The sequence below is a fragment of the Castor canadensis genome, chromosome 3 (assembly GCF_047511655.1).
Source record: "Castor canadensis chromosome 3, mCasCan1.hap1v2, whole genome shotgun sequence".
NCBI lineage: Eukaryota > Metazoa > Chordata > Mammalia > Rodentia > Castoridae > Castor > Castor canadensis.
The window spans coordinates 155,640,740-155,664,554 of record NC_133388.1 but is presented as its reverse complement, the minus strand read 5'-3'; the positions used below and the strand labels follow the sequence as shown (position 1 = coordinate 155,664,554).

The following is a 23,815-nucleotide window of genomic DNA, read 5'->3' as shown; positions in this document are numbered from 1 at the left end:
AGCCCCTTTGTGTAAATCCTTCCCTGGGTTCACTGTCTATGTGTTCACTAGGATGACTGTTGAATGAGGAATTTACTGGGCTGCTGGCAGTCTATAATTCTTCATCTCTTTCACCAGTGTCTCCAACACACCGTTCAGCTTTCCTTAGAGGGGGCGGTTTTCTGAGAAGTTTTAAAAGACATTTCCAGGTTGCTTTAATTTGAATTCCTTGATTGCCAGGAATGTTAAATTTTTCTTCCAGAGTTTGTGACTGTAGCTTTCCTGACAAAACAAGCACAAACACCATGTTGTAAGGATGAAAAAACTCTCCTTTTGCAACTAGATGATATACATATAAAAACTTGAGACAGTGATTCTTCAAATATGTTGTAAATAATATACAAATTATAATGCTGATAGTCTTTAATTTTCATTCAAAATAATGCAGACTTTTTTTCTTGCTCTTTTCATTTCGTGAAGGTATTCACTGAGAGGTGACACAAGAGGTTGGCTTAGAATTGACCCTGTCACTGGTGACATCTTTAGTGCAGCTCCTCTAGACAGGGAAACTGAAAGTCTGTACCGGGTCCAAGTGGTGGCCACTGAAGTAGGTGAGGAAAAAAAAGGTGGGGGAACATATGTTATCAGGGACTCATCAACAGAAATAGGGGGTGGGGAGGCGAGAAACCTGATGAGGCCCAACACCAGACTGGATCAACCTCAGAAGGATGACATAAGTACAAAAAAGGGTGTGTGAGGGAGGTGAGGTGGTAGTGGTGGGAGTTCACTTGGGAGGGGGAAGTTCACCTGGAGAGGGGTGTCACCTCCTCCTGATTTTCCTAAGGATGAGAGCCACCTGTGCCCGCCTGGGCTTCTTCTGGGCAAGGCTGTAGGTTTCTTCTGGGAGAGAGGTCAAACCAGTGGCCTGTTGACCTAGACTGCTATTTGTTCCTTGAGCCTTAAACTGTAGTTCCTTAAGTCTCATTTTTATTTATTTATTTTTTTTGAGACAAGGTCTCACTATTTAGTCCAGGTCGACCTCAAACCTACTATGTAGCCCAGACTGGCCTTCAACTCATGATCCTCCTGCCTCACCTTCCTTAGTGCTGAGATTACAAGTGTGTACCACCATCCTTTTTGAAGCAGAAAAATGTTTTCTATAATATTCTCCTCTTTGTTATGTGTCAGAACTACTTGGTAGGCTTGTTCAATAGCCATCCTAGGAGTCTACCTTGGAGATTCTGATGCAGTAGGTTTGGGGGGCCTGGGTATCTGTGAACTATTGAAAGGAGTTCCAGGGAAATTTTGAAATTAAAATAAGAATAAACTCATAGGAATAGTATGATGATAAGGCTGATAATTAAAACACTGAGTTCCTTTGCATTTAAATGGAAATTTCCAATTTATAGTAGGAGTTCTATTGATCTTATGCTGATTAGAGGCTCCAAGATAAGTAAATATATCTGCTTGGTTTACAAAAAAGAAATGAGAATGCAACAAATTACTATTAAATAAATACAGCTTTAGACTAAAAAATAAACTTTTAAAATACAGAACCCCAAATTGGAGGCTGAAATGGGAAGCAGAGAAAGGAATCATAAAAATTGTTTCTGTGTGTGAAGAGATGATGAAGAAACAAAATGACCACAGTGAAATTAAACCAAAGTAGGCAGACATGCAGAAATATGTGCCAGCTTTGGGACGATGTGTGAGTGGATGGATCTGTCTCTGTCACTTGCCTCAGCTTGAGCACATTCCACCATCACATTGTGTATGTTTAACTCTTGATTTAGAAGGTCCCAGTTAATCAGCAGGAAGTCTCTGGCTGGGCCTTCCTGTCGTGCACTGGATCAACACTTCACTTTGGACGTGTCCTAAGGGTTTCTCACATTTTAGAGGTTTCCACTGTCCATTTCCAGTTGTTGGCACTGAAATAATAATGTAAATAGACAAAACAACTTCAAAAACATCAGTGGGTTTTCTGACTTTGGTTTAGAGTGGTCAGGGACATAGAAGACATTTGAAAAGAAAAGCAAAAGATCAGGATTTACTGGAAGCAAAGCCGGCGCCAGAAAATAGGGCTTACTGGAACTGAAGCAGAGTCAGAAATTGTAGAAACAGTATCCGTGTTTGATGTCAGAGAAAAGAGTCCATGTTTACATTGCACTGACAGCCGAGCGCTGCACACCTCGGGTAATAACTTTCTCTCCATCCGACACTATGAGGTCAGTTCTGCTATTGACCATACTTTGTGCACAAGGAAGCCAAGACACTGAGAAATTAAGTGACTTGCCTCGCTTAGATCACACAACTACCAACTAGTCACACAGCAGAGAACGAGATTTATTTTTTTTTTACCAGTATAGCATGACAAATAACACTTGTGTAGCTGTTTACTATTTTCTAGAACATTCCCTTATATGTGGGATCTTCACAAAGCCACATTTTTTTTTTGTTATTTGTTTGTTTGTTTTTTCTGCTAAAGAAATGAGGCTTAGAAAAGTGGACTCTCATGCCTGAGGCAGTGATAGGAGTGATTGAGGGTGTGGGTGATAGTTAGGCCCCCTGATTGGAAGGCTCTGTACTGCTCTCTAGCTGTGTGACCTTGGGTACAACTTCTTTGAGCTTCAGTCTCCTCATCTGTAAATGTATCTCAGGATTGTTTTGAAGTAATATAAGTAAAGCATAAACATAGAGATCTTTGTTAGCATTATCAACATTTAGACTTTTAAACCAGGAATAAAGCCAGGCCTTTGATTCTAAAAGTTTCTTTTCTTCCTGCTTCCTCAGTAGACCTGACTGCTTGAATATTTTTTAAAGAAAAAGAAGTATTCTTTGTTGTTAAGGACAATGAACTTGCTGACACCATGTTTTAATGATTCAATTCCTCAGGTGGGTCCTCCTTGAGCTCCGTGTCAAATTTCCACCTGACCCTTACTGATGTGAATGACAATCCCCCACGGCTAGCCAAGGATTACACAGGCTTATTCTTCTGCCACCCTCCCTCCGCTCCAGGAAGCCTTATTTTCCAGGCCACTGACGATGATCAACAGTCACTTCGGGGTCCCCAGTTTACATTTGCCCTTGGCAGCGAAAGCTTTCAGAGGGACTGGGAAGTTTCCAAAGTCAATGGTGAGTTGTAAAGTGTATGGAGGAGAACATGATGTATGATGGAATTAGGCTTTACTACCTTTGTGGGTTTCCAGAACTCAACACTGTTTTCTTCCATGCTCCAGAAAGGAAATTCATGCTTTGGAAACTCACACAGGGAGTCTCCAAAAGGGACAAAGCTCTGGGCTTTGGAGGGATGGAAGATTGGAACCACACAGCATCCTGTGTAATGTAGATGGATAGTTGGACAATTTGAGTACCATTTGCAAAATTTCCAATGATAACTGAACAACAGCTTTCACAATAATTTCTGAACACTTTATTGAAACATAATCATACAGTAAATTACGTATATTCAATGTGCATGACTTTTAAAAAATTGTTATATGTAAATATTATTGAACTCATCAGCATGATCAAGTTAATGAATATGTCATCACTCCCAAGTTTTTCTTTGTCATATGGCAGTCTCTACTTCCCACCACATCAAACAACCCTTCTACTCAGATATCACTCGTCTGCCTTCTGTCACTGCAGATAGAGCATTTTCAATAATTTTTATCTAAATAGAATAATACAATATGCACACTGTTTTGGTCTAGCTTCTTCCACTCAGCATAATTATTTTGACATGTGTTCATGTAATTGTGTTTATCAATACTTCATGTTTTTTTTATCATGGAGTAGTATTCCACTATTTGACAACATCATAATTTGTTATCCATTCACTTGCTGGTTATTATTTAGTTTCTAATTTTTGCTATTACAAATGAAGCTGCTATGCAAATTTGTGAAGAAGTATTTTGTAGGGACGTATGATTTCATTTTTCTTGGTTAAATGCCCAGGAGTGCAAAGATTTTAAGAAAATGTCTAACTACTTTCTAAATTGTTCTTAACATTTCATATTCCCACCAATATATGAGAGTTTTGGTTGCTCAGCATTTTCCCCAACACTTGCTTTGCTCAGCTTGATTTTAGCCTTTACAGTGCGTATAGTAGTATCTTATTATGATTTTAATTTGTATTTCACTAGCGACTAACATGTTAAGTATCTTTTCTGTTCTGACCTGCCACCCTATGTCTGTATTGATGAAGTATTTACTCAGACATTGTTTCCATTTTAAAAAGTGAGCTGTTTGGTGTCTATTGCTGAATTGTAGGCATTTAAATATATATATATATATATATATATATATGTATATATTATATATATAATATATAAGTTGACTTGGGGGGAGGCTTTCACTGGGCACGTGAAAGCAAGCAAAAGGAAAAGAAGAAATTTTTTAAATGAACAGGAGTGTCTGTGGCCTGATAAGTGTTTGTCCATGAAATGGCACGTGGTGCATGTCTTAGGGCGGGATTGCTTCTAGATCTGCAGAGACCAATAGGAGGGGGCCGGGGGTAGGGAAGCAAGGTCATTGGCTGAGGGATGTTGCTGAAGTAGAATGTCAGTCCCAGCTTTAGCATGTTTTTATTATTCTTGTTCTGGGTCCCCCACCTGGATTCTTTGCCTTAATAGTTGTACATAACTGTAACCAAGTAGAACTGAAAACAGACAACAGCTTGCTCCATATATATATATATATTATAAATAAATAAATAAATAGTGGCTACATGTGCTTTGTCAGATATATCTTTTATTAACATTTTCTCCTAGGCAACTGTATTTTTCATTTTATAGCAGTATCTTTTAAAGAGCAAAAATTTAAATTTCATTAAAATTTGACTGATTTTTGCCTTGTGTAATTTATGATTTTAAAATGAGTTATATTTAAGAAATTTTTGCCAAGTATAAGGTCACTAAAACTTTTACCATTTTTCTTCCCCTAAATTTTATAGTTTTAGCATTTACAATTAGCTAAGATCCATTTCAAGTTAATTTTTGTATAAGCTATGTGATGAAGATCAATGTTCATTGTTTTTTAATATGGCTAATTATTCTAATACCTTTTATAATATGCTTTTTACATTAATTATCCTGACAAAGTTTATATATATATATATATGAACTTTCTGTTTAATTGATCATTGTCTGTTTTTAGCCCAATACTATTGTCTTGATTACTTTAGTTTTATGACTTGAAATCAGGTGACATAATTTTTCCAAAATGGTTCTTTTTCAAAATTACATCTCTTCTTGGTGTTTTGCATTTTGATTTCAGAATTCAGTTTGTCTGTTTCTACCAAAAGAAACCTGTTGAGGTAGTGACTGGACTACGTTGAACTAACTGAGAGTTTGGGGAGTCTTCTACATCATGAACAAGGCATCTGTCTCCATTTATTTACGTCTGCTTTCATTTCTTTCAGCAACATATTTTAGGTTTCAGCATTATAGTTTATGCAAAAATTTCCCTAAACATTTCATATATTTGATGATCTTTTAAATGAGATTTCTAACATTTATGTTTCTAAATACTTGTAAGATAGGAATATAATAATGATTTTTGGATATTAACCTTATATTCTACAACCCAACCTTGCTGATCTCACTAATTTTTTATTATTTAGATTCCATAGATTTACCTTCCTTCTTCCTTCCCTCCCTTCTCCCTTTTCTCCCTCTCTTCTTTCCTACCTTCCTTTTTTTTTTCTCTTTTCAGCAATGCTGGGGGTCTAACTCAAGGTCTTGCACATGCTAGGCAAGCCTCTTCCACTGAGCTACATCCCCAGTTCCGAGATTCCACAGACTCTCTACATGGACAATTACGCTGTCTGGAATGACAGTTTCACTTCTTCCTTTTCAATCTGCACATCTTGTGTTTCTTTATCTTGCCTTATTACTGGCTGAAATCTTTAGGACAAAGCTGAATAGAGGAAGTGAGAACAGAACTTCTTGACTTGTTCTGATCGACAGCATCCAGTCTTTCACCACTAAGTCTGATGTTAGCTGTAGGTTTTTGTGAATGATTGTGAATAGTTTGAGGACTTTACTTTCTATTCCTAACTTGAGATTTTTTTCCCTTGTAAATCAAGAATGGTTGTTAAAATTTTCTGGTGTTTTTTTTGCATTCACTGAGATGATTTTATGGTTAATTGGAGTTTTTTGTTCTGTTAATTGGTAAATTATATAGGCTCATTTGAATCTAAAACTGCCTATTTCTGGGATAAAGCCTACTTGATGATGAAATATTATTTTTATATATTGATGTGTTGATTTATTAAAATTTTAAGAAGTTTTACATCTGTATTCATGAAGAATATTGTTCTGTATTTTTCTTGTAATTTTTTTAAAGGCTGGTTTTGATATCAGGGTAATGCTTGCCTCCTGGGATATGTTAGGCAATACTCTCTCTTCAATTATCTGCAAGAGTGTGTGTAAAATTTGTATTATTTCTTCTTTGAAATTTGGGAGAATTTATCAGTGAAGCCATCTGGGACTGGAGGTTTTTTTGTGGGACGGTTTTGTTTTGAGACAGTTTTGTTATGTAGCCCAGGCTAGCCTTGAACTTGTGATCTTTCTGCCTTAGCCTCCAGAGTGCTGGGATTATACAGATGAACCACAGCCCCTGACTTTTTGTGAGAAGTTTTAACTACAAATTCCATTTCTTTAATAGAGATAAGGCTATTTTAGTTATGTATTCATTCTTGGTTGAGCTTGTTAGTTTGTAGCTTTCAAATAATTTGTCTGTTTGTTTTTATCTAATATATTGGCATATTGTTATCCTTTATTCTCTTAATTCCTTAGATATGTAGTGACAGTACTTCATTCTGATAATGGCAAATTATGTTTCTTTTTTCACTGACAAATCTGGCTGGAGTTTTATTAATTTTCATTGATACTTAAAAAAACACCAGCTTCTTTTTTTTTTTTTTTCATTTTTCTTTTATTATTCATATGTGCATACAAGGCTTGGTTCATTTCTCCCCCCTGCCCCCACCCCCTCCCTTACCACCCACTTCACCCCCTCCTGCTCCCCCCCCTCAATACCCAGCAGAAACTATTTTGCCCTTATCTCTAATTTTGTTGTAGAGAGAGTATAAGCAATAATAGGAAGGAACAAGGGTTTTTGCTGGTTGAGATAAGGATAGCTATACAGGGCATTGACTCACATTGATTTCCTGTGCGTGTGTGTTACCTTCTAGGTTAATTCTTTTTGATCTAACCTTTTCTCTAGTACCTGGTCCCCTTTTCCTATTGGCCTCAGTTGCTTTTAAGGTATCTGCTTTAGTTTCTCTGCGTTAAGGGCAACAAATGCTAGCTAGTTTTTTAGGTGTCTTACCTATCCTCACCCCTCCCTTGTGTGCTCTCGCTTTTATCATGTGCTCATAGTCCAATCCCCTTGTTGTGTTTGCCCTTGATCTAATGTCCACATATGAGGGAGAACATACGATTTTTGGTCTTTTGGGCCAGGCTAACCTCACTCAGAATGATGTTCTCCAATTCCATCCATTTACCAGCGAATGATAACATTTCGTTCTTCTTCATGGCTGCATAAAATTCCATTGTGTATAGATACCACATTTTCTTAATCCATTCATCAGTGGTGGGGCATCTTGGCTGTTTCCATAACTTGGCTATTGTGAATAGTGCCGCAATAAGCATGGATGTGCAGGTGCCTCTGGAGTAACAGTCTTTTGGGTATATCCCCAAGAGAAAACACCAGCTTCTGATTTGCTCAATTTTCCTACTCTTTTCTATTATGTATTTCATTGCCCAGATTTTTACTTTCTTCATTCTTCTTATAGTGTGTTTCATTTATTCTTTTTGTTTTATTTTCATTCAGGTAGAAACTGAGGTAATTAATTTGAAATCATTTTTCTTTGTTAACAGGCATTTGGTGCTACAAATTTCTCTCAGTAAAGTTTGATATATTGTGTTTTCATTTTCATTATGTTAAAATGCCATATAATTTTCCCTTATATTTCTTCTGTGACCTATGAGTTATTTAGAAATGTGTTATTTATTTTAGTTTCTTCCAGGTATTGAGGGGGTAGGGGGGAGAGTGAGGGGGCGGAGTGGGTGGTAAGGGAGGGGGTGGGGGCAGGGGGGAGAAATGACCCAAGCCTTGTATGCACATATGAATAAAAAAAAAAAGAAATGTGTTATTTAGTTTCCAAATATTTTGGGGAACATTTCCTGCATTTTTCTGGTTTCTAATTTAATTCTATTGTGACCAGAGAACTTGTGGCTGAAATATTTTTACATTTATTGGACATTTTTCTTTTAGTACTTCAAAGATATTTCTCTACCATGTTCTAGTTTGCATTTCTAGTCTTCATTACTTTGAAAGTAACATTTAAAAATAAATGTCTGGATGGTCTTAATATATTCTACAGTTTTAAGGAACTTGATTATGTATCATAGTATAGTTCTGTTAATTTTTTCTTGTTCCTGAGGTTTGCTGATATTTTTGGATCTGAGGGTTTAGGGTTTTCATCAGACTTGGAAAAAAATGAGTCACTATGTCATCAAATACTTTTCTGTCTCTCCAGAAACTTTCTTCTCCTCCAGGGATTCAACTACACATATATTAGGCTACTTGAGTTCTCTCTCTTAGAGCTCACTGGTACTAATTTCACTTTTTTTCCCCCCTTTCTGTATTTCACTTTGGATTGTTTCTATTTAAGGTTACTGATTTTTATTCTGTTAATTTGCCATTGATCTCATCTAGTATACTTTTCACATCAAACTTTGTAGTTTTCATCTTTAAGCTAACTTGGGTCTTCTTCATATCTTCCATGCCTCTCCTTGACACTCTTGATCATCTTACTTCTTGCACATGTAGAATATGATTATTATACCTATTTTCTTGCCCTGTACCATTCAATTGATTAGCTATTATCATTATTTTTCTCTCTTCTGCCATGTCTCGCAATTTAAAAATAAATGTCAGGCATTTGGATGCTGAATATTTTTGTATTCCCACTGTTATTTTTGAGCTTTATTCTGAAATGCAGTTAAGTTACTTACTTTCACATACTGTTTTAAAACTTGATTAGGTGGGCCTGGGCAGTGTTTATTCTAGGCTCATTTTTCCAGACTTTTGAGACAAAATCCTCCTGTGACATCTACCCAATGCCCCATGAACTGTGTGGTTTTCCACACTGGCTCTTAGCAGAAGGAACTAGGCTCAGCCCCATGTGAGCTCCAAGAATTGTTCTTTTAGGTGGTTCTTTCTCCAGGCTTGGGTAGTTCCATCATGTACATATTCTGAGCAGCACTCAGCTGAAGACAAATAGGGGCCCCTTTGCAGATCTTTAATATGTATATGTGTGTGGGGTGCATGCTCTCTCCCCCTCCTCCCCACTCTGCTCAAGAACTCTGGTTGCCTTGACCTCTCCCTATTCCTGCTTCATTGCCTCAACTCAGGATCAAACCTAGGCTCCCCCTCTGTTCACTGACACCTGGTCATTCTCTGTAGGTAGTAAGCTAGGGACAATTATAGGACATATATAGTTTGTCTCCTTTTAGGGACCGCTGTCCTTCATTGTCTAATATCCAAGGTCCTTAAAGCCTTGGTTTCATTTGTATGTTCTCAATTGTTTTTGGTGGGATGGTAAACCTGGTTTCTATTATTCCATTGTTCTTCTAGGAATGGAGGTTTAAACCATAATAATTTTTAAGTCTGAAAGTATTTCCCCAAATTCTGGAAATTTTCTAGGCATATATGTGATGAGGGGAGGGGTTGTGGTTATAAGGAAAATGAGTTGGAACATTATCCAAATTGTCCTTTGGAAATTTGAGACTTAGTGTTATTTTATGCTCTCAATTCTCTATAAAAGAAGAAAAAGAAATACCCCCAAATCAGGTGAGATATCACACATCTCCTTATTACAGGACTCAAAGGGATTCTGAGGGCTGTAGATGTAGGACTTGCAAATGTCATGTAGCTCACAAGAGGCAGGTTTGATACTCAGGATCAGGTCTACAGATGCCCTGTCCTGTGTACTCTCATCCACTGTGCCATGACTCAAAGATTCTCATGACTCAAAGATTATGTATCACAAACTACTCATCTACTTGCTCAAATTTCCACTCCCCACACCAGCAGTACTTAATGGACTTTAGCATTCATGGACACTAGCAAGGGGTAAAAATTTGAATTCCTGGCCAAAGTTGAACAGAGTGTCAATCTGCCCTCTTTTTTCCATTCTCAGTGTCTTTTCTGGAGTCTACCTAGTGTCTTATGCCTTGTTTTTGTTTTTTGTACTTTTTTTTTTTTTTTGCAGTACTAGGGTTTGAACAAAGATCCTCCCAATCTTTGTTTTGGGAATAGCTGGGATTACAGGTGTGAGCCAGCACACCCAACTCTTTGTGTTTTTATTTCACTGTTTAAAATGGCTCTGAAGCAGAGTGAAGTGCTGTCTTGTGTTCTGAAGGACAAGAAGGCTGTGATGGACCCTACAGAGAAAATCCATGTTAGATAAATTTGATGGAAACAGGTATTCTAATCTGCTGGCCATGAATTTGGTGCTGATGGTTAACATTGCATCTTTAAATAAGGTATCTTTAAACAGAAACACACAGGAAGCAAATTATATATTCACTAGTTAGTTAAAAGTGTCATGACCAAAGGTTCACGAGAACCTAACCCTGGATTTCCCTAAAGAGCAAATGTTCAATATTCATTAATCTCACATTTGGGGCAAATATATAGAACAGAACTACTGGAAATGATGAGGACTGACTGTATTTAGTATTCATTTCTACTAAGAAATGGTGAGTTGAGAATTTAAAGGATGCTTTAGCACTTTTTACATGGTGAGAAGATGCCTGTGGGAGGCTGGAGGCAATACTTCGAGTGACTAACTCACATCTAACCTCTTTCCAGTCAGCCTTAGAAAACAGCACAAGGATGAATTTTATTCCTGTTCAGCTGGGAGTCTGATATTGTGTCTTTCTCCTGTCATTCCTTGTCTCCCTGTTCTGACAGGCACCCATGCCAGACTCTCCACCAGGCACACGAACTTTGAGGAGAAAGTTTATGAGATCCCAATTCACATCAATGATGGGGGTCGACCACCCTTGGAAAGGACAGTCTCTTTACCAGGTAGGTACTTGTTACAGGCAACTTAAGATAGCATCTGTGCAGTTTAAGGAAATTTTTGCTTTTTTTCCCCTGGCAGTACTGGGGTTTAAATTCAGGGCCTCGTTCTTGCCAGGCAATTTAGCCACGCCTCCAGCCCTTTTTGCTTTTGGTTATTTTTTTAGACAGGATCTCACTTTTTTGCCTGGATGGGCCTGGGACTATGATTCACCTATACCCCCATGTAGGGAGGCATGCCTATTATCCCTAACAGAAATGCACAATCACACCTCACTTAATTGTTGAGATAGGGTCTTGCTAACTTTTTGCTCAGGCTGGCTTTAAACCATGATCTTCCCAATCTCTGCCTCCCGAGTATTTGGGATTATAAGCATAGGATACCATACCCAGCCCTAATTCTTCTCTTTCACAAGGGATTCTGAAACTATTCACTTGAAATTTTATCATACCAAATACTGTTCTTTCAGTTACTTTCTGCACATGTGTAGAAGGAAGCTGTTTCCGGCCAGCGAGTCACCAAGCTGGGATACCCACTGTGGGCATGGCAGTTGGTATACTTGTGACTACCTTTCTGATCATTGGTGAGTATAACTTCCTGTATTTGAGGATTCCTGTCCCTAGTCTCAGAAACATAAGCTTATCTCGGAGTCTGTCTTTGGAGTCTGTCTGGTGGCTACTCAAATGGCACCTTAGGCACTAACCAAGGACACAGTTTGCCAGTCAATCACATCAAAAGATCTTGGTTGGGAGATACTGCTTTGGAACCACCCTCTACTTAGTTGATTGGGGGAATATACCATAAGAGGTTTTGTGTTAAGCAGCTTTCATTTATTGTAACAAATATCTGAGATAATCAATTTATAAAGAGAAAAGGTTTATTAGACTCATGATTTCAGAAGTTCTATGCCATGATCAATTGGCCTGTTGTTTGAGGACCTATGGCGAGGCACATCATGGTGGGGAACACAAAGTGGATCAGAGCCATTTAGCCAAATGACAGAGGATGGGGAATGGGTTGGCGTCCTCCTCTCCTCTTCAGGAGCATGTTCTTAATGACTGCAAAGCCTCCTAATAAGTCCTACCTCTTAAGTTTCTATCACTTCCCAATAACACTGACCTTGGGACCAAGCATTTAACATGTGGCCATTGGAGATCACTTAAGATCCAAACCTAGGCAAGCTCTTAGAGCATAAACTGTTCTATTTGAAGCCTAGTGGCCAAGCTTTCATAATGAAGGGAAAGAAATGTAGTTGCTGTGCCCCTGCTATACAGTGCTTCATAGGACAGATATAGCGATCCTTCACGCAGATCTCGTCTGCCATTGTTGGAATAGGTAGAAGTTGGCTTTCAGTGGAGCTGTGGATGCACCTGAAATATTTTGAAATTTCCCTTTGAATGTTTTCCTGACTGTGCACTCTGATTTTATATGACCCAGATAGGTAGTAGCCATGTCATAAAGGCCTTCCTGTGTAATAAGGAATTTAGACTGAAGAGTATAAAGAAAGAAGATCCCTTTTAGACCCATGAGTCAGAGCCCAATGTGATGGGTTAGGCCATGGGAAAAACACTAGATGCAAAGGAAACAATCAAAAATACTTGAAATAATCCCAGCCTTCCTCCTTGTTTTAAAGAAAAAAAGTATTTGGAACTGTGTTAACTCCTTCCATCAGATACACATGAATTAATGTATTTCTAATTAACTTGTGGTGAGGGCAACAATTGAAAGAGTGCAATCACTACAGAAGGTACTAAATTGCAGAGAGGGAGAGAGAAATGGAGAAAGGGAGGAAAGGAGGGAGGGAGAGAGGGAAAGAGGGAGAGAGGGAGAGAGAGAGAGGGAGAGAGAGAGAGAGGTAGAAGAGGGTATTTTTGCTCTTTAGGTAGGCTAAGACCAAGGCAGAATCATGGCTAAGATGCTATGGAATTCTGGGTCATGCCTCCCTGAGAACTACTATCTACTGCACACCTTTCATACCAATGGAGCTGGCTTTTTGAAGTCTTCACCAAGCTCCCTTCTACCTCTATACCTATTATTCTTTGGCCCACTCACTTTGAAAGGATTTTATGCACCAAATAGTAATTTTCTTACACATTCATTTAATCCCATAGTCCTAACACAATTAATAGAATGTATGAGCTTGGGGACATATAATTTATAGGATCTTATAGTTCTATATCCTTATTCTTTTCAAAATAGGCTTGGGACTACTACAAGATTCTTAATGGGCTTCTGAGCATCCAATCTTTTATGTCTTGATTCCCCTTGGTAAACTTACTGACAGGAGGTAATTTCCTTAAAACAATTCCCATTTCCCTAAGGGCTATGATAATATACATTAATGCACAGGTACACATGTAATTTTGTAGGAGGTAAGAGATAGGAGATAGCAGAAGGCTCAAGCAGTCTGCTCAAGGTCCCTCAACTGCATAAGTTGGAACCACAAGGATGACCATAAGAAAATACATATTTGGGGTGGACATGATGAAAGTAGGCTCTAGGTAGATAAACAGGTAAGGACAGCCTTCTGGTTGTTCTTGTTGGGCTGTTTTCTCTAGGGAAGGAGAAGGACTGGAACCAATATTTGAGTTCAGAGTTCAGGAACTCTGCTAGGTGCTTTATACTCAGAGCAGGGTAGGATATTGGGTCTTGTATTTCTTGGTAGAGACTTGGTGACAGTTCCCAGGTTAAATATGATTTGGGACATACCAGCCGATAATACCTGCTGATAATGTGATGAGCTCACTTATCCAAGACAGCCAGTGTCTACGGTCCTTCCTTCACTAGAATAACAGAACTTTGCTGAACAAAGATTAAGATATATGAGTCACTTTTTCCTATGAAGACACTATTTTATAAGTGACTGTGTGGCGTACACTCAAAGATTCTCTTTGACCCTTGGTTTTCTCTTTTAGGTATAATTTTAGCAGTTGTGTTTATCCGCATAAAGAAAGATAAAGGCAAAGATAATGTTGAAAATGCTCAGGCAACTGAAGTCAAACCTCTGAGAAGCTGAAGTGGAAAAGGAATGGTTGAGTTCATACATCAAGTGCTATTTCAGTGACTGAACTGCTTCATGTCATGATTTTACTTTCATGCAACATGTGTACTAGAATTTTTTTTCAACTATTGCCTCTTGCTCTTTAATATTTTACCATTCTTAGATATTTAGTGTGCTATAGACATTAGATTTTCCATTTTCCCATGACATTTTTTTCACCTCTGAAAAAGCCTTAGCTACTTAACACAAGCCAAAAATATATGCAATTTTCCCTTTGGGCAAAGATAAGCAGATTAAATGTTCTGTATGTTTTTGCTTCATCAAGGAGACTTAACAGTTGTCTACTACAGAACTTCCTGGATTCATTCCATGTATGTTTTTTCTCATTCCATTCTGTGTTCCCTTCATCTGTATCTTCTTTGGCATTTCACTGAATTTAGGACAATTGTCAGACAAAAGAACAAAAGGAGGACTCAGGAAAACAATGAGAGTGCAGCCTGGCCCTTAGTATGAACAGGAACTCTTCCATGTTGTTAATAACCGTCTTTAACCCAATGTGGCTCTTTGATGGAGGGTCTCCAGCTTGGGAGTGGCGCAGACCCCTGGAGCGCATCAGACATAGTTGCTCTGTTCCACAAAGACCTACTTGGTACCCCTGGGCGTTGTAGTCCACCGCTGCCTGGGTTCATCACTACCTACCATGCATACATGCTGCGCATGTTTCTTTATTTGTAAATTAATGAAGTTTTGGTTATTATATATTTAACATGTGGAGGAAAAGAAGGAAGCATGAAAAGTAGTGACCAAAATCAAGAATAAACATTAGTTGTGGTAGTTTTTGTGTTGGTTCTTTTCATTGGCTGAGAGGAGGGGCCAGAAAACAGTGGTTACCTAATGTGTATCAAAATTGCTTGCCAAATAGAATTAGTTCAAGAAGAGGAGACTGCAAAGAAAAAAAAATCACTCCTCACATGATTATGGATGGACGTGTTCCAGGTAGGTACACCGAGGATTTAAAATTTTTAAGAGAATTTTGGGGATTGGGGAACATTTCTAGGCCTGGAGCTATTATCTACCTGCTGGTTTGAACCCTGGGAATATTCAACATTACACCACCTTGGAGAAATGGTACTCGGGAAGAAGAACCAGACTACAAAAGGATGCTCATACAATGCTGCTGAAACAGGCCATAGCCTGTGTGTTTTCATAATAGCCCTTTTTGTGATAGTCTAAAAAAGTCTAATAATAGTTAATTGGCAAAACCAAAACTCTGTTCTTAAGAACTTAGTATTGCTTTCTTGTACAATATTACACTGTGCCTTAAATGGTTTTGTCTTCACACAGGGCTCCTTGAAAGCCTCATAATGTGTTAAGTTTCTCTCCCCGCTCACTTCACATTAAAAGGCAAACAAAAATCCAAGAGAACCAAAAGCAAATCTACTTCACAAATTACATTTCAAGGTGAGGAACAGACTTTTTAGCAGCCCTGTAGGCATTTTATTTTTTTAAGAGACAGGGTCTTGGATGGTGCCCAGGCTGGCTCAGAATTTCTGCGCTCAAACCATCCACCTGCTTCAGTCTCCTGAGAAGCTGGGACCTCAGACTTGTAGCACCACACGCAGCACTTTTATGCCTTTAACAAAGGAATGGCTGGGATGTGACAATTAGAACACTTAAATTGCATTATTGCTTGCCCTTCTTATCTTCAGAAACCATGTCATCATTACTAAGAAACTGAGGAGGGTCTCCTGAAGGAGACTCAGGCTCTCTCCTGCCTCAAATTCATGCTGTCTTCCCTAAAGCAATGGTACTATCTGGTCATAGTCTGGTCACACAGAGCTCTCTTGTCTAAAACCATTTATTATTCATATGCTGTGCTGTTTCTTCTTTGAATGGGCCTTCTGTCTCAACAGTTTCACCCCGCCGGCAGATCTTATCCATTCTTGAAATCCATTGGTCCCTCTGGGAAAGCTTTCTGATTTCTTCCAAGGGATTAGGCTACTGTCACATCTAAACTCCCACACTGTGCTGAGGAAAATGGTTTCCTCCACCAGAATCCACTCCCCCTCTGTAAGTGCTGTTGAGTTTCCCACTGGGAAACATTTCCCTTGGCCCCTCCAAGTCTATATATTGGGTAGAGCTAACCTGTTGCTTTTCTCTGTATCTCCAGTTCTGGGCACATTATCTCAGTGAAATTCACTTCTAAAATTTTAGTTGAAAGTCTTAGAAAAGAGTTCTCTTCATATGGAGTTTACTAAACTAGTAGGAAGTAAACATGGAGCACTCTAGCTACCATAGGAGGCAAGCCTTCCCTGGAATGAGGACCACAGAGATTCAAGAAATGAGAGGGAAAAGTTTGATGATGTTTAGTGTCTTGATCCAGCTATGTCTGAAAGCAACCTTGCCCTGGACTTTTCTCTCCTGTGAGCAAATACAGTTGTTTCTAACTTAAAGTACAGTGGATTTCTGCTTCTTGCAACTAAAAGAACAGATACTTTTACCTTGTGCGTGTCCCTTCTCATGCTCTGTCACTATAGAGTGTGGTCTCTCCCTAGACTCAGGAACTTCTCAGTGCCACGGTGTGAGCCTGAGCCCTGGCTTACAGTGGCTCCTCCATAATTTTTAAAAGGATGAGTAAATGAAAAAGCTGATAAGTTTTGGTCACTTAAGTGCCACCCACTTGACAAAATCTGAATTAAAGGAATAGTAAAACACTTATTGTTTGTGTTCACTTACAGTGCCCTCAAAGATATAAACTCCCACCTCACTGCCCTCATTTTCCCCGGTACTCCAACCCTGAGGCTTCTCTCAAACATTCACAGAACAGACTGTAGTGGAAAATGAGGCCTGGGAATGCCAAATGCTCGGAATTTCTGGATGGTTAACTAATGGCTGCCAGGCCAAGAGGGTGTCAGGGGCACAGTAACTATGTAAATGGAGATTCCTGTGAGGGGCTGTGTAGAGGGTCTCAGGGCTTCTGCAGAGCAGTAAATCAAGATATTATCATCTCTAGAAACACCCTCACAGACACACCAAAGGGTGTTTAACTTATTTAGGCATTTCTCAACCCAATCAAGTTGATGAGCAAGATTAACCATTGGCAATAGGAGGATGGGGAACCAAAGGATTGTTTTATAATACAATTTCTTCCCATTTTACTGGAGTTTTTTTCCATATATTTTTTCATACCACTATATCACAAGCTCTGTTCAAGATTTCAAAATGATTTCCTGAGTATCAGCTATGTGTTAGGCATTTGTAAGCCAGCTGGGCTTAAGGAGGATGGCGTCCTGAGATGGCGAGTAATTTAGGAGGGTCAAAGGCTGACCTGAAGTCTGCACGGTAACATTGACAGCTGAAGCACAAATCATACTTGAGGCCTATACATGTTATTTGTCTCCAAATAGTCACTGGTTTTTTAGTCAGAAACCAAAGCCCCCCTTTTCTATGTGTTCCTCACACTGGGAGAGTTGGGTGAAAGGACAGTGAAGCAGGAAAGTCAAGCACAGAAGGGACAAGCTACTGAAGCAAGTGATCATCCCACTGAAGGAGAACATTTTCATTTTTCCCATTGCAACAGTTGGGTTGATGTGTGAGGCCAGGATCTGAAGGCTACATTTGGAAGAGGAGGAGGGTATGCACATGGGAGGTGGGAATAAAAATAGTGCATGTGTTTACCCTGCATTTTTAGTTACTCTTTTGAATTAAGCACAGGACTGAGAGGAAACAGAATATATTTTTGGTAGAAGACAAAACTGCGTCTCTTTGACTCCTGGCCAAGAACAGTATCCCAAAGGCAGAATTTCCTGGGGTTCTGCTCAGGAACAGCCAAAGCCGTCATGGCCTTGATTCACAGGGAAACAAAGAACCAGGGGAAAGGTCTCTAAGTGGCCAGGTCAGCTGTGGGGCAGGAGGAAAAGGTCCTAGCTGAGGTCTTGCCTTCTGTAGTGGCATTGCAGACAGCCTTCCTGGGACTTACTAGAGGAGAGGCCAGGAATTTCCATGTAAACAATTTATGGCCTGATGGATACTGCTAAAGCCCCGATAGAGTGTATATTGAACACTGGCACTCAGGAAAAGCTTCCACAGGGTTTAAGTTCTTCTTGGCTATTCCTTCATCCTCTCCACTGAGCTTCTCTTTTGACAGAGCCACACTTGTCCAGCCAAGAAACTGGGAAAATATTACTTGGGTCCAGATAGGCACCAGTGTGTTCTAGGAGACTCACTAATAGGTCAGTTTGCCCCTGCAAGAATCAGAGGCCATAAAAGATCTTAGAAGAATAAACAGGAGGGAACAAGAGTAGGTGGGGAAAGCCCAGACGATGGTGGAAGTTTAATGGCTTTTAGAAGGGAGGGTTGATAGGTCATTACAAAGTCTGAGCTGATATGGATCCCCAGAGCAAAGATTGTTGTGAACTCCTGCTGGAAGTCTCATCTCACCGTGCTCTATCACTGCCAAGCATGATCCTGAGATAAGTCCACCTTCCAGTGTGAAAGTATAGCAGCTCAAGGCCCCTAATCAGTTCCTCAGGCAAGGTCCTCTTGAAGGAAGAGCCATGGCTTCCATGAATGTCACAGTTTGCTCTTTAATTTACTCATCAGCTGTTTATTGAGCCCCATTATGCCCCGATACTGAGCTAGTCTCTGGGAGCACAAACAACAATAGCTAATAAATATGCATCATTTATGATGTGCCAGGCTGTGTTCTAAATGCTTTCCAACATGCTAAATCATCAAATCCTTGCAAAGACCCCATGAATTAAAGATGATTAGTATGATTGTTTTTCAGGTGAAAAACCATCACACGGGAAGGTTAAGTATGCACCTTGTGCAAGATCACATACTGAGTGACCCCAGCAGTGTTCTTTAAAAACCTATGCCCAAAGCAACCATATTTCAGCTAATCTAAGGCACTATCTATTCTAAGATATGTCATGAATTTATGTGACAGAACACTGGCAATTAACCTCAAGATACCATCATTAAGATGCATCCTCAATTTCAGAGATATTAAAATGCAAACAAAGTCAAACTGATAGTTATTGAACAAAGGCACCATGCCTGTTCTCAAGGACTTCACAGTTGAGTAGGGGAGATAGACTTAACCAACTGTCCCATTGTTGGTGCTGCCAAGAGAAGTATATGAACAGCTGCAGTGCTAGGAAGGAGGTGGTCTGGGAACTTCTTCACAGAAGAACCCCAGAAGAGTCTTGGGGTTTCTCCAAACAGAGGAGGGAAGGAAGGATGGAAATGGGAAATTTTGAGTAGTTTAGGGCCATAGTTAATAATACTAATGCTAATAATATTACAATAGTAACGATCAATAGCTAAGAACTTACTGAGCACTTACCATGTGCCTGGCACTACGATAAGGGCTTTCTACGCATTATTCCATGTAATCCTCACAGAGATCCTGAGAAAGCTCTCTTATTAGGCCCATTTTGTAGGAGAGGAACCTGAGATTTAGGAGGTTAACTCATTTACCCATAGAATCCAGCTAATGCAGCCAGGATAAGGACCTCTACCAGAATGGCTCTCAAGTTTCTGATGTTATCCGAGCTGCTAGCCAACCTCTCAGAAGTGAGTTAGTAACAAGACATGTTCACCAAAATCATTCTTGTCTACTGGACTCTACTTCCTGGGGGAGCCCAAGTGAGGGCTGGATATGAACAAACACTGGATTTAGGAGAGACCTTTGGGATTCTCAGTTCATACTGAAGTCAGGGCAAGGATGACTGAGGGGAGAGAAGGCTCTGGAACGGTTAGCACATGACTGGGACCTCTGAGTCATTTAACTGTCCAGTATTTGCTGAACGTTTACTCTGTGCAAAGAAAGGTCTGTGTTGGGTGCCAGGAGGGCTATGAAAGAAGTCTTGGCTGAGTACCAGATGATCTATGAATGAAGTATAACATTGGGTCCCTTCACAGGCCTGCCTGATCTGGCCCCTCCATCCCAGACCTCACCTCCTGCCTGTGCTGCCATTTCTCACCAACCTTCTGTCACCCTGGCCATCTGCTACTTCCTGGAGATCTAGCTCCTTCCATTTCTTCTGTTAATGTGCCTATACCTGGAACATTCTTCACCCTCAGCCCTTTCACGTGACTGGATCTTTCTTTTGTTTCAGGTCTCAGTATAGAGGTTGCCTCCTCTGAGACATTCTTCTTGTCATTTGCCATCACAGTGTCTTGTTAATTTCCTTCTGAGGATGTTTCTCAAGATGTAATGATGTCCTTTTGTGGAGGGGCCTTGCTGTCACCTTCCCACAGTGAGCATGGTGCCTGTCATATAGGAGAAGCTCCGGTTTTGAAGGAACTAATAGCTTCGTTTAGAATCTAATTACAGTGTTAAGATGTACATCTGACGTTGAAAATAATGAAGTGCTGAACTGCTCAAAGAATGGAGAATGCCATGTGCTGAAACCGTCAAGATGTCTTACATCTAGAAGAGTGAAATGGCGTGGGCAGAACTCAGGGTTAAGAACAAGCAGGGAGAAAAAGCAGCTGTTTTCTGTCCTTGAAACCTGGAAGCAGCTTCATTTTTAGTATCTGGAATCACCCTAGCTTCCCTTACCGCCTGGGCTCCTGCTCTGGCTTATTAGAACGCAGGGCGAAGAACTTAATTACTCGGTGACTCCCCACCTCTAGTGTACGTTAGTGGGCACCCTGGCCAGACCAAACACAGTACCGAGGCTGACCTCGCAAATGGCTCCTCAGTGTGGGGATGAGGATGCCTGGAGACACATTGACGGACGCTGTCCTCACTTACTTTGTATCAGGGACAAAGTGACTCCCAGTATCCAGAAAGGCTCTCAGATGGCTGTACTTTATAATTCCTTCAAGGTTTTTAGAAGTAGAGATAAATCTCAGCAACTACAGGGTGCTCTGTCAGCTATTCCTTTTTTGCTTTTTCACTCAGATGTCACAAAACATAGTATTTGATCCACTCACTGAATTACGTATTTCTGTAACTTTGAGTTTCATGGATTTCTATACATATACTTTGAGGATAAATAAAAGTTCAGACTTGTTGTCATTTTATACATGTCCTGGTTGATGACCAAGGCAATTTTTATCTGGATTATCTAGAGAGACATCTTTTGGAGTACACGTCTTTTTCATTGTTATTATTTGTTCATCCTGCCTGCCTCTGCTACCTCACCCCGTCAGGCACTCACTGAGTTCTTGAGGGCACAACATCATGCCTTGATATCATTGTTATGCTTCACTAGAATCTTTGGGAGAATCTTTAAAAAGACAGCTGCTTGGTAAATGCTGAACTGACTTTATAGAAGTTCATTATTTCTCTGTGGTGTAGAGCAGTGCAAGTTGCCTCAAGTCACCAGAGCCCAAATTGCTGCTCGTTGACCACATACAACAGTTTGGATCTGAAACGTACCCCAAAAGCCGATGTGTTAAAAGATTGGTTCCCAGCCTGTGGCACTGTTAGGAGATGGTGAAACCTTTAGGATGGGGCTTGGTGGAAAGAGGTCATGTCACTGGGGAAGTGCCCTTGAAGGAGATATTGGGACCCTGGTTTCTCCCCCTCACTTTTCCACCACAGCCTCCCTGCCATGATGTACTATGCTGTCTCCCATAGGCCCCAAAACAACAAACCACAGACTGAAACCTCTGAAAACATGAGCCCAAATAAGCTTTTTCTTCCTTTAAGTTGATTTTCTCAGGTATTTTTGTCATAACAACAGAATTCTGATTAAAACACCATGTGAACCAAAATATATATTCTTGTCAAAGACAATTAGAAAGCAGAAATCTCCTTTTAGCCTTAACTGTTTTGTGATTTAGTTGGGAAAACTTCTTCTTACCCCAAATTAGACATGATTAAATAAGAACAACGAGTGAATTAAAAATAACTTTCTGTGATAGTAGAAAAACAATTTAAGAATCTAAACAAAACCCCTGACTAAAATCTCAGTACTCTAGAAGCTTCAAGCTATTTCAGAGTTTGGAGGGAATACTAATTGCCATTATTTTGGCCAAAGACAACACCATGTAACGGAGGGAGGAATGAAGTCATTTGGGAATGTGTTTTCTGGAACCCTGCCCTGAATGGTTTTCTCTTTGACACATAGCCAGCTCCTTAATAAAGCTTAACAGTAATAATGCTCACAGCCCTTTTTAATATATAAAATCATGTGTAGAATGTGAAGTTTATAGAATCATGTAAATTTTATAAAATCATGTTTAGAATGGAAAAATGCTCAGGGTGAAGGAAAAAAGAGAGAAAAGCAAGCGATTGTTGAGAGTGAGTGAGTGCTCACTCTGATAGTATGGGAAATGTTGCTTTGTTGATGGGAGTCTTACCCAACAAGTCATCTCAATGCTTGCATGATATTTGCTCTGAGTTAGGGAACTGACATTTATCTAAGGATCACCTTAGGTTTACATATTATTCACTGACTCACAAATTTCTATTTATTGCTTTGTTATCCTTAAGAAGTCAGAAAGCACTGGTAACAACTCCATGGCTTTTGTTCTTGAAGATTCCTTTCTATTAATCTAGCTCAACCTATCAGGTCTTCAGGGGGAGATTTTGTATATTCCCAGACTCTAAGGTCAAGGACTCTTCCACGAAATAATTAGTATTTACTGTAGTGTTTGCCCATCTTGGACAATGCTTATCTCTGGCATTTGACCATAATCAGAGATCAACTGGAGTATATTTTAAGGAAACAAAAGGTACAGAAGTCTGTCTCTGTGAGGGCAGATCTGTGGCATTGCAGAGACTTGGTCAAGACTCCCAACAGCTGGGAACAGTCAGTTGAGTGCTGCAGAATTCATCAACCATGTTAAGAGCTTTGGTGCCCTGGAAAAAGCTCCAAAATGTTCCAATCATTAAATTATTCAACTTAAATCACTTTCAGATGAGTAAACTCAGGACAAACATAACTAACTTTTAAAACTGAAGCATATGTTCCAAAAGCAAAATGGAAAACAAAGAAGCTGAATGATGTGTTCTTACCCTACCTGTGTATGCAGGTGATTTCAAATTTACTGCAAGAAGAGTAGTGGAGTCAAAGAAATCTCCAGTGTGTCTTCCACTAGAGCCAATAATACAAATATATAAAAACCTTAAACCACTGATCAAGGAAATTTAATCTTTACATGGTTCTGCCAACTAAAGTGGTTGATGTCAAGATATTTAATTCCTGTTTGATGCTCAGTAAATGTTCATTTAATTGCTGCATCGATAAATGACCTTTGGTGAACAGTGTAAGGTGAAGATATACTTTAAAAATGCTGAAAGTTTTTCAAAGTAAAATAGCCCTATGGAAAAAAAAACCCAAACCAAACAGTGGCCAAAAGAGTAATACAGATCGACCAGCGTGGTATACACCTGTAATCCCACCTGTTCAGTAGGTAAAGACAAGAAAATTGGGGTTCAAGGCGAACCCAGGCAAAAGTTAGCAAGATTCTATCTCAAAAAGCAAGCTGGGCATGGTGGTTCATGAGTGTAATCCCAACTACAGGGGAGGTGGAGGTAGGAGGATCACAGTCCAACGTCAAATGGTAATCTGGGTGATAGTTGTGGCAATTTGCATGCAAGATTAATTTAATGGGCAGCCTCTGACATTGCCCCCTCCTTCCCCCTCCCCCCCACCTGGACTTCATGATCTTCTGGGCTGGACTTAGTGACATAAGCCTAGAGAGTAGAATCTGGCAGAAGTGATAGATGTCATTTCTGCTACTAGGAAGCAGAAAGGTTGTGGCTTCTG

The 23,815-nt window shown here is 39.7% G+C and overlaps 1 protein-coding gene across 2 annotated transcripts in view; it reads left to right on the top strand.

Moving 5' to 3' along the window:
* Positions 1–14,915, top strand: part of Cdh17 (cadherin 17) — a 73,357-nt gene extending 58,442 nt beyond the window's left edge. For both annotated transcript variants that reach the window (XM_074068847.1, XM_074068848.1), the window contains 5 exons: positions 460–590; positions 2,872–3,111; positions 10,969–11,085; positions 11,550–11,663; positions 13,996–14,915. In XM_074068847.1, coding sequence (XP_073924948.1) covers positions 460–590; positions 2,872–3,111; positions 10,969–11,085; positions 11,550–11,663; positions 13,996–14,096 — 703 coding nt within the window. In that variant the 3' untranslated portion in view covers positions 14,097–14,915. The remainder of the gene's footprint in view (positions 1–459; positions 591–2,871; positions 3,112–10,968; positions 11,086–11,549; positions 11,664–13,995) is intronic.
* Positions 14,916–23,815: the final 8,900 nt, after the last annotated feature.